The 10838-nt window shown below is 42.1% G+C and overlaps 1 protein-coding gene across 1 annotated transcript in view; it reads left to right on the forward strand.

Moving 5' to 3' along the window:
- Positions 1 to 9863, forward strand: part of ivns1abpa (influenza virus NS1A binding protein a) — a 48670-nt gene extending 38807 nt beyond the window's left edge. The window contains exons 10-15 of the mRNA XM_084309283.1: positions 770 to 997; positions 2401 to 2522; positions 2626 to 2752; positions 3600 to 3731; positions 6670 to 6843; positions 9470 to 9863. Of these exons, the coding sequence (XP_084165409.1) occupies positions 770 to 997; positions 2401 to 2522; positions 2626 to 2752; positions 3600 to 3731; positions 6670 to 6843; positions 9470 to 9750 (1064 nt within the window). The 3' untranslated portion in view covers positions 9751 to 9863. The remainder of the gene's footprint in view (positions 1 to 769; positions 998 to 2400; positions 2523 to 2625; positions 2753 to 3599; positions 3732 to 6669; positions 6844 to 9469) is intronic.
- Positions 9864 to 10838: the final 975 nt, after the last annotated feature.

Raw genomic sequence — 10838 nt, forward strand, 5'->3', positions numbered from 1 at the left:
GCAGATTATTTTAGATTGATTTTATCTTTACTGTAATTGATAATACTCGAGGGGCAGATCCAGTCAAATGAGCGACCAAGTCAAATGATTGGAACGAGTGAGCTGTCTAGCAAAACCCTCTAGTGACAGTTGTGCATGTACACAAATGCCTGCTGCTAACTCATCGTTGCCTGCTAGCTAGCTACCTGGCGGGGCAGAGCTTTGGAGGCATCCTGATGCGTTCTGATTGGGAAAGTTGTTGTCGAATTCTGTTAAGGATTTAAAATGAAAAGTTCTGCCCAATATCAACGGCCACCTATTGCTCCTTTTTTAAATGTCAGTATATTCATTTTTCTAATTCTGAAGAGTTGAATATGAATGCATGCTTACCAACTGTCCGCCTGTTTTATTGAAACACTACTATCACCGACATCTAAGAAGGGAGATCCCCCCCCACCCTTGAATGGCCCTTCTAAGGTTTCTCTCCACATTGCCTGTGGTGCATTTTTTCCTATTGCTAGGTTTTAGTGAGTTTTTCCTTACCTTCGAGTGGGGTGTGTCTGGGAGTGTTGCATTTATTTTGGGACTTTATGGTGTTTTTTTTTTGTTCTTGATTTATTGTGATGTTTCTTCTTGACTTGTTTAAAGAAGACGTGTCCGTGGGGACATTAACATGTGTTGTTGGGCCTTACAAATACATTTTATTTGATTTTGAACGAGTCGAGGCTCTGTAGCTGCATTCCATTAATGTTTTCTTTCATCCCACCAACCGCTCCGTCTCTCCGTCTAGACAACAACTACCTGTGTCTGGCTGTGCTGGATGGTGTGCTGTGTGTGATCTTCCTGCACGGCCGCAGCAGCCCTCAGACCTCCCCCAACGCCACCCCCTGCCTGATGAAGAGCCTGAGTTTCGAGGCGCAGCAGCCCGAGGAGCTAGAGGAACACCCGCTCTCCCCCATGCACTACGCCCGCTCTGGCCTGGGCACCGCCGCCCTGCACGGCAGGCTCATCGCAGCAGGTACTCCTTGGGTGCTGCAGTGTTGGTGCATAGTAGTAGAGACACATTAGTATAGTAGGTAGTAATATAGACTAGGACGATTATTTAGTGGATGATGATCGAAGACCGAAAGAAGGTTAGGTTTTTTATTTATTATTTCTCCCTTCATTTCAGATGTTTTTAGACTACGGCGAAAGATTGGTCGTGTTGATTTGGTCGAGTTAAAAATTAAAAACAAAACCCGCTGTGGTGGAACCGGAGAGCTTAATTATGCACGTGGTCAGATCTTCATGGTGGATACAAATGTATTGTTACAGCGTTGATGGTCAAATACAAATTCAGGAGGATAAGGGGGGAGGAAGGGCAGGATACGGGGGGAGGAAGGGGATGATAAGGGGGGCTGAGGGGAGGAGGAGGTGTGAACAGTGGCCTCAAAGGAAAACCGCCAACGTCTACATTATAATCTGTTAACCGCTTTGCATTCTTGGCAATGAAGTATAATTAAATGTAATTAACCAATGGGGGCTTAGGGGATATATTAATGTTATGAAATGTACACCACCGTGTCTGCATTAATGTTACATATACGGCCGTCTGCCCAGTGGGAGGTTAGGCCTAACCAGTGTTCATCAGAATGAATGAGTGGAAAGGGAGCGACATGTAAACATACCAAGTGGAGGTCAAATGGACAAAGCATGGTGTCTGTGACCCTGCTCCAGGGGTGTTGTTTTGGCAAATTTATATTTATAAAAATGTTTTTTATAGAAAATCCAAATGTTGATTTAGAATTCTAATGTCAACATTATGAACGAAGCTTCGAACTATTTGGTACAGCCCTAGCATGTTTTGATATTGTCGATTATCTCACTTTTACTAGGTGACTTTTACTAGGTGACTAACTCAAATATGCCACCAAAAAATAAAGGAAAATGGACATAAGGATGTTTTTTTAATCAAAGGGCAGCAGAGACGAGTGATGCAGGTCTTACAATGGCTTAGTGATTATAACAGTGCAGTTCAGCATTCAGTAACTCATACTTTTTGTGAACGTTGTGAATGTTTTTGATACTACATTCTGTTGAACACACAGCGTAGGCTACCTAAGGAAAATTGGCTCAATTGCAAGAAAAATAATAGACAGTTATGATATTACATTCTGCTCAGCATAATTTGTATGCAAAATATTGTAGTCTGTTGACACATTTATATTATATTAATGCTTTTGTAGTCCTGTGTCGTACCTAAATGTCATAAGTGAATTGTATAGAAACAACTCACCAAAAGTGACTATTGCACAACTGATTTGACAAAAAAAATCCACCAAGGGGGGGAAACACCCCCCACCCTCCCTCCTTGCCATACCTGGCATGAAATGACGCCACTGCCCTGCTTACTCTGTGTGACCCTGCTCACTCTGTCTGCAGGAGGTTACAACAGGGAGGAGTGTCTGAGGACTGTCGAGTGTTACGACCCCAAAGAGGACCGCTGGACCTTCATCGCTCCCATGCGGACTCCCAGGGCTCGCTTCCAGATGGCTGTGCTCATGGTACGCAACGCTCCCTAACTTAATCCATGGCCTGTGTGTGTCACCTGACCTATCGGAAAAGTGTTCTAACCCTGAACCCCGCCCCCTTCTCTCAACCACACAGGGTCAGCTGTACGTGATGGGCGGCTCCAATGGCCACTCAGATGAGCTGAGCTGTGGGGAGACGTACGACCCGCACTCTGACGAGTGGGCTCAGGTGCCAGAGCTCCGGACCAACCGCTGCAACGCAGGTCAGTCACATGACTCCTGTGCCCTGCCGCTTGGAATAATAATCTGCACGATCCACTGATTTCACAATAGGGAGGCACCGATCCCACCTTTTCGGTCCCGATACCGATACCTGGGCTTTGGGTATTGGCCGATACCGAGTACCGATCCGATACCCATTGTTGAATTAATGAACTGTATGCCTCACTGTGTGGAAGAGCCTGGGATCATTATTTTGTGCAAGGCAACATCAGGCTTGACTTAAAACTAGGGATGTCCGATATTATCGTCCGACCGATATTATCGGCCGATATCGGCAGTAAAATGTGATATCGGAAAATATCGGTATCGGTTTAAAAAAAAATAAAAACAATAACAATATTTGTTATATATATATCCAGTGACATTATTAGTTACCTGAAATTATTCAGTTTTTTGGTGGGGGAAACCCTGCATATATCGGTATCGGTTGATATCGGTATCGGAAATTAAGAGTTGGACAATATCGGTATCGGTAAAAAAGCCAATATCGAGCATCCCTACTTAAAACATTACTTTCCTAACTAAAAATGTAAAAAATTCACACATAGATAATGTACTGAATTGTTATTTATAATTTAATAAAAAAATCATTTTTAATTGTCTCTATACCCGCTCTAGCTATTTTAGTCATATCGGGCCCGATATCCGATATCAATATCGGATCGAATCGATGCATCCCTATTTCGAAACTAATAACTCACCGAATGATTGTTAAATGTTTCAAAGATGTTATTTGTGTGATGAGTCGGAGTCGCCTCAAGAGACAGAATCCCTGTGAATTCTGGTTCTCGTAGCTTAACCTCCATCTTTCCTTCGTGTCCATTGCAGGTGTCTGCACCTTGAACAGCAAGCTGTATGTTGTTGGAGGATCCGACCCCTGCGGACAGAAGGGTCTGAAGAACTGTGACGCCTTTGACCCCGTGAGCAAAGCCTGGACCAACTGTGCCCCTCTGAACATCAGTAAGTGTTGACGTATTAAAGCCTGGCTGTCAGGAGATGAATGTTTTTCCTCGAACACCCAAAACCAACAATTATTTTGGGTTTAGCTACAAATTGCTGGCGTTTAATGTCTATTGACAAAGTATGGTCATATCTAGCAAACACAATTACCAGGAATGAATACCAGAAATCATAGATGGAACTGTGCAGAAATGTCTTTATTCTACTCCTCTGACTGATCCTGCGCTAGCGTTAAGGTGTTAATGGCAATAGGGAGGTGTAGTCTCACGTCACTAGTTTCCTATAGGGAGGTGTAGTCTGACGTCACTGTAGTTTCCTATAGGGAGGTGTAGCCTGACGTCACTGTAATTTCCTATAGGGAGGTGTAGTCTGACGTCACTGTAGTTTCCTGTATAGGGAGGTGTAGTCTGACGTCACTTTAGTTTCCTGTATAGGGAGGTGTAGTCTGACGTCACTTTAGTTTCCTGTATAGGGAGGTGTAGTCTGACCTCACTTTAGTTTCCTATAGGGAGGTGTAGTCTGACGTCACTTTAGTTTCCTGCGCGGTCCACCCGTATAGGGATTTATCTTTGGGAAAATGTATTATCGGCTATTATAATAATTCTGCCTCATAAACATTGGCAAGCTTTCCATTTTTGCACAAAATGAGTTCCCTTCTATCACTAACATTATTGTTTAAGCATTTGTGGTTGAAATAAAGTTAGTTATAAGGTTTTTAATTTGTAGTTAAAAAATAACTACACTTACCAGTAGTTCAGTGCTGTCGCCTAATACAACCAGGAGTCTATGCTGTGGTGACGTCAGTCAGCAGCGCCAAAGTGAACGAAAACATAAACGTTATTAGATGTTCCGATACCATTTTTTCCTTCCCGATCCGATTCCGATACCTAAGCTTTGGGTATCGGCCGATACCGATACTGATCCGATACCAGTGCATACAGTAAAAAATTATAATAATAAAAAATATATATATTTTTTTTTATACAGCTACTGTTTTATATATACTGTTTTTTAGTAATAACTATAAAGTAATGGTATTTATTCAACAGGTGAATGTATAGATTAGTATTAGTATCAGTAATTGAAAACTATCAATGAGTTCACCCACGGAAAGGTTGTTGGCACATTAGTTCCACACAGACATTATTCGTTGCTGCACTTGCTTCCACAAGGCTCCGTTTAAGTAGCAGAGGCTCTGTTGGGATTTTTGCACAATAAATATTCAACATTCTCTTTTGAGACTCTGCCTCAGACTCTTATCATTTGGCACTAAAAGCTAAACATTGTCACATGTCTGCAACATGTCATTAATTGTGTATGCGAGGTGGTCGATCAGTGACGACGTTAACGGGGGCTAAGTTAGCTAGCTTTCGGTTAGCTGTTCAATGCTAATAACACCACCAAGCGAACCCATCGGAGCTCCCCGTCAACAGCGCTCTGTCGGGACGATGGCATTTTAAGAAAGTATCTGCTGTTAAAAATAATGGCATTGACACTTTAATTCACGTCGGTTAAAAACACGTTTGTTTTATAATGCTCACTCAGCAGACCGCAGTGTTGTTGATAAATTACGTCATATGGTATCGGAGGGCAGAATTAGAGGGTACTCGCCGATACCAGCATTTTAGGCAGTATCGGCGGCATTTCCGATACTGGTATCGGTATCGGAACAACTCTAGTTGTTGTTTTGCTACTTTTACGATTAATTGCGAGATTTTTATGTTGAGCTATAGATTGTGGATGAATACACACAGAAAGCTACACCATGCCAATGTTCATGCTTTATTTTTTTTTAAACGAGACGATTTAGAAACGGGTCCATTGGAAATACATGGCAATTTCAAGGAGGGTGGACCACGCGGGAAACACCAATGATGTAACCACTACACCTCCCTATGGCCTCACTTGCACTCTTTTCACTCACAAACAGACGTTTGTTTTGTGAGGACATTCCACCGATTTAGATTCATAACTTAACCCTAACCAACCGACCCTAATTCCAACCCCCAAATTAGCTTTTACTCTTATGAGAGCTGGCAAAACAAGTCCCCACAATTCTTTATTCCGTCTTTGAACTTTTACCACTAAGGACTTTGTGGTTCCTCTCTAAAATGGAAACGTTGCAACACAGTCCATGGCCAGGACATGGTGTTATGTGGGTTTTTGTGAATAGTTAATTAGATTTGATTCAACTTTATTGTCATTGCACGCACAACTAAATTAAGTTGGCATTTAACTCTGAGAAGCGCAGATTTTCCTTGCACACAAAAACAACCGATTGGCAGAGAAATGTGCTGATAATGAGCTGGATTACGAAACTCCGTTAGTGACACTCCAGGTTAATCAGCGGAGATTTTGGGGTAATTCGTCTTTCGTGCGACGAGCTACTGAAAGTCAAATTCACTGGACAGGCCCTCGCAAAGTTCTGGATATCAGTCCGGAACGAGTACCCAGTGTTGAGAAAGCTCGTCATCAACATACCTCTGTGAGGCCGGATTTTCAGAGTAGAACCGGATCTCCGCCAAAGCGCACATGAACACATTTTCTTCATGTTCTGGCAACATATTTTGGCTAAATAGGCCTCGTTTTATAAATGTTTATACAGAAACAATTATGTTTTTGTTGATAATATTCATTAATTTCATTGATAACAGTGCTGCGATTGAATTTTCTAATAAATATGCATGATCAAGTTCAATAACGTGTGCTTTTATTTTGATATTCCTTATTTCCATGTTGAAATTACGCGATTAAGTGGGGTCGCCAAAAGAAATCCTAATTTAAAATGGGGTTGTGGTATAAAAAAGTTTGAGAACCCCTGACCTACAGATGTATTTAGTAACTGTGAATATGTAGAGTGTATATGTATATATATATAACAAAGCTACAGAGTAAATAAAGATTTATTTAGTAACTGTGCGCTTGTTTCGTGTCACAGGGAGGCACCAGGCGGCGGTGTGCGAGCTGGACGGCTTCATGTATGTGATCGGAGGGGCGGAGTCTTGGAACTGCCTGAACACGGTGGAGCGCTACAACCCGGAGAACGACACCTGGACCCTCGTCGCCCCCATGAACGTGGCGCGCAGGGGAGCCGGGGTGACCGTCCATGCCGGTAGGTGGAGAGAGAGCGAGAGAACCAGGGGCGGGAGGAGTCGAGTCTGGTGGGTGTTGATGGAAATGAGCGTTTCTGTGTGGATAAGTGCACAAGCGATTTTTCAACACACCTTTCCTCTAGAATGTTGCCGTGGTAACTCGTTGGCTTCAACGTACCGCTTGCGACTTTGTTGGGCATTCTGTGGCAGCCGTCTTAACACATTGACCGCTGGGAATTAGTCGGGCCCCGCTCTAGCACTGCCACGCTTTAAAATATAGAAGTGCATCACCTTGTTTGTAGAGCTATAACTATATTCTATATTATAGCTATGGATACAATACTATGGCCCATCTATCGTTCAATATGTGAAAAAGAATAAATGTTTCCATCCATACGTTCCTGTGTTATACTGTGGTGAATATAATTATGGTTTTAGAGCGGTCTAGGGTAATTTCCGAAATGCTGAGTTATAGCCGTATACGTCAATTCCACTATAGACGTTGCCGTTTCTTGCCTGTACACGCTATTATTCCGAATCAAATCTATATCATGGGTATTATGTTCCATCATGAATGCATGAAAAAGGAGCCGGGGGTCGTTTCTGATTATTTGATTGTCAGTAACGGCATTCGTATTGAACACTATAAATGCTTATCAGCCCGATCGGTATAAAAGCATTGCAGGATCAAGCTAAAATTTACGTCAGATCGTTCTTACCTGTGATCGGGAGTATTCCAAAAATTATATTCCAATTGTTTGATCGTCATCTGGTACATCCAATGTCCATTTTGTCCACGGCACAACCCACCACAACATATGGATCGGGGATATTTGACGCGCTTCAATGGAACCGGGAGAACCGCTCCCCTCGCCCGACAAGGAAAAATGAAACCGGAGCCATTTGGCCGTTACACAGGCCAAGATACAAGGTTACAAAGGGTGCTCGATACCGCCGTCTAGCTGGATGCGGCCGGTATTGCACTTTGGCGACCTCAGACTCATTCCCTATGGTAACACGAAGGTCCCTGGATGAATAATTAATAAAAATATCGAATAAAAGGAAAACTATGAAATATAATAAGTGAATTATAATGCGACTTCAAGGGTGACCATATTGTGATTTTTTTTTTTAAAGAGGACTGCCTTCAGCCTCAAGATACTTAATCAAAGTTTACTCAAAGATGCCTTATCATTATAATATATTTAAAGTATACCTCCTCTGTATGGATATAAAATTATTGTTTATATTATTTTATATAACAAAATAATATCTCTATAACCAAAGTTACTCAACATGCTGTATTATGCCTAAAGTAATCTATGACAAATCTCAAGAAAATAACTAAATCAACCTATGACAAAATAATATATATTTTCAAGTCTTACTGGACAAAATAAATAACAAGAAAAATATGATGTAATGTTCTAAATAATACCTCTTCTGTATTAGAAAATCCAGCTTTAAAAAATATATCTATCTTTTCAATGTAATGTAAATTATAAAACGGAAACCTCACAAAGATACTAATTTAAAAGTGCACTATGCAGTTTCAGATTTGTTGCAATTAGTGTACTAAACTAATTTATTACACACATAATCCTTAGAATGATTGTATCATAAGCATTTATCAAACCAAAACATCATTTTGAGGCATCAAAATAGTTTTCAATTATTTTCTTTCTCTCTGTATAGCTGCATTCTTATCAATTTGCCATCAAACTCTCTCCTCGCACTGCTTTGTTTGTAATGTTTTGCTGTGTCCATGTGAGCTTTGAGATCGCCAGCACCTTTATTAGACACATAAACATTATGGTCAAGCTTTGCACGCGTTGCACTCCGCTTCCAATTAGTCTCGACCGGGATGATAAATTGGACATTTTCTCTGCAGTTCATCTGTAGTGTACATTTTCGCGTTTGCATTGTGAGGAGCCAGCAATGCTGGTCGGATCTGTCCACTTCCTCATCTGTTGTGTGTGTCTGTGTGAGCGTGCAGTAGCGCTGCCCACAAAGCACTGAAAGCGGGGCTTCTCTTGGTAACGTCACACGCAACAGGTTACCGTTAGGGATGTCCCGATAATTTTTTTTTGCTCCCGATCTGATCCCGATCATGTGATTTTGAGTATCTACCGATACCAATCTTTCCCGATCCAATCAACAAAATATATATTTTTTTAATTTTTATTACATTTTTTATCCCAATTTCTCACATTACATTCACCCTGAATGTTGACGTTATCGAGGTGAAAAATTAACTTCATTCAAACGAGGCATTGCAATCCTTGACATAAATCATTTGATGTATAATTAAATCAAAGGAAATGCGTTTGAGTGTGGCTGGTCTGCCATTCTGCAGCTGGATACTATTGGTTTGTTTTGGCAAAATTCTTCTGCTCTGTGTGACAATAAATAAATGAGTGATGATATGCAATTTAAAACCTAAACTTAGGCCTCAGTATGAGTTTAAGACGTGAACATGGTCATGTTTGTTGAATTATTATTTTTTTTTTTTTGCGCGACAGATTTCAGATGTGCGCGGGAGCGTTTTGCCACGGGCGCACCTTAGGGGGAAGGTTGAATTTGTAATTTATATCACCAGTTTATGTACATAAACTCCCCCCCCCCCCCCCCTCTCTCTCTCTGCAGGCAGGCTGGTGGTGGTGGGTGGGTTCGATGGCTCCCGGGCCCTGCGCTGCGTGGAGGCCTACGACCCGGCCCGCAGCGAGTGGAGGATGCTGGGCAGCATGACGTCGGCGCGCAGCAACGCGGGCGTGGCCGTGCTGGGAGACGCCATCTGCGCCGTGGGCGGCTTCGACGGGAACGAGTTCCTCAACACCCTGGAGGTCTACGACACCGAGACCGACGAGTGGAGCGACTGCGTCGAGGCCCTCACCCCTCCCTCCATCTCTCCCTCCATCTCCGCCTGAAGGAAGGAGGGAGAGCGGGAGGAGGAGAGGAAGGGAGCTTCAACGTGGGGCACATTTCCCAAACTAACGGGCTTAGTGACGTAATCGTGTTTCGTGATGTTCCGTGAGCAGGGTCGGGGGGGGGGGGGGGGGGGTTCAGGGTTCGAGGGGTCTTCAGTGAAGACCGGCTTATATTTCGAGGGGGGGGGGGGAGGGGGGGCGGTTGCCCAAAGCAACATGAAGCCTTTGCATATTGCATATGATATTTTCCGTGCTGTATATATTTTGATTCTTTTTCCTCATTTTTGTCGAAGAATGCCAACATTTAATACGCAATTAGTGCTTTTTTTTTTTTTTTTTTGAGTTGAAATGTTTATTTAATTTTTTTTTCATTTTGAAGGTTTTCTGAAAAGAAGCTAAGCTACTGTTTAAAAAATAAAAGTAATCTGAAAGGCTATATATATATATATTCCAAGGATCCGGAGCGATGTCATACACGAAAACATTGGGTTGAATTGATTTTGTAGAGAGAAAAAAAGTTTATTCAGAATATCCCCTTTACCTTGTCGATCGTTTTTCTTTTTTTCTTATTTTTACTCACTTCATATTTAAACATCTGTGGTGTGACGCCTTACTTGAGCGTGCAGGGGGGGGGGTGAACGCCCATCAATGGCTTATCTGTCATTTTAAAGCTGAAGCTGGATTGCTTTAAAGTTCTTTAATGATGGCCTTTTTTCTATTTTTATACACTGCTGATTTACAAACGGGAGGACCGCGTGACGGCAGAGTCATCGAGGGTAACCAGTGCCACTTTTTAGCAAACACGTCTTTCTGTGCGTGCGCACACGCACGCCACCACACACACATACGCACAACAATCACGCTTCTAAGCTTCTCGCTAACCAAAATCTTTTGTTACGGCAGTTTTGACTAATTCACTTCTGTAGTGATATGCTGTTGTATAGATTTTTTTTCTTTTAATTTCTTGTGATGAGTGTTTAAAATAAAAAATAAATAAATGAAAATAAAAAAAAAAGGAGAAAAACAAAGTGTCAGACGTTGGCCTAGATTCTCTCGCGGTGGAGAACGTAGAATGAAAACATTGTATC

Source organism: Notolepis coatsorum, assembly GCF_963971535.1.
Source record: "Notolepis coatsorum genome assembly, chromosome: 2".
In the NCBI taxonomy this organism is placed as follows: Eukaryota; Metazoa; Chordata; class Actinopteri; order Aulopiformes; family Paralepididae; genus Notolepis; species Notolepis coatsorum.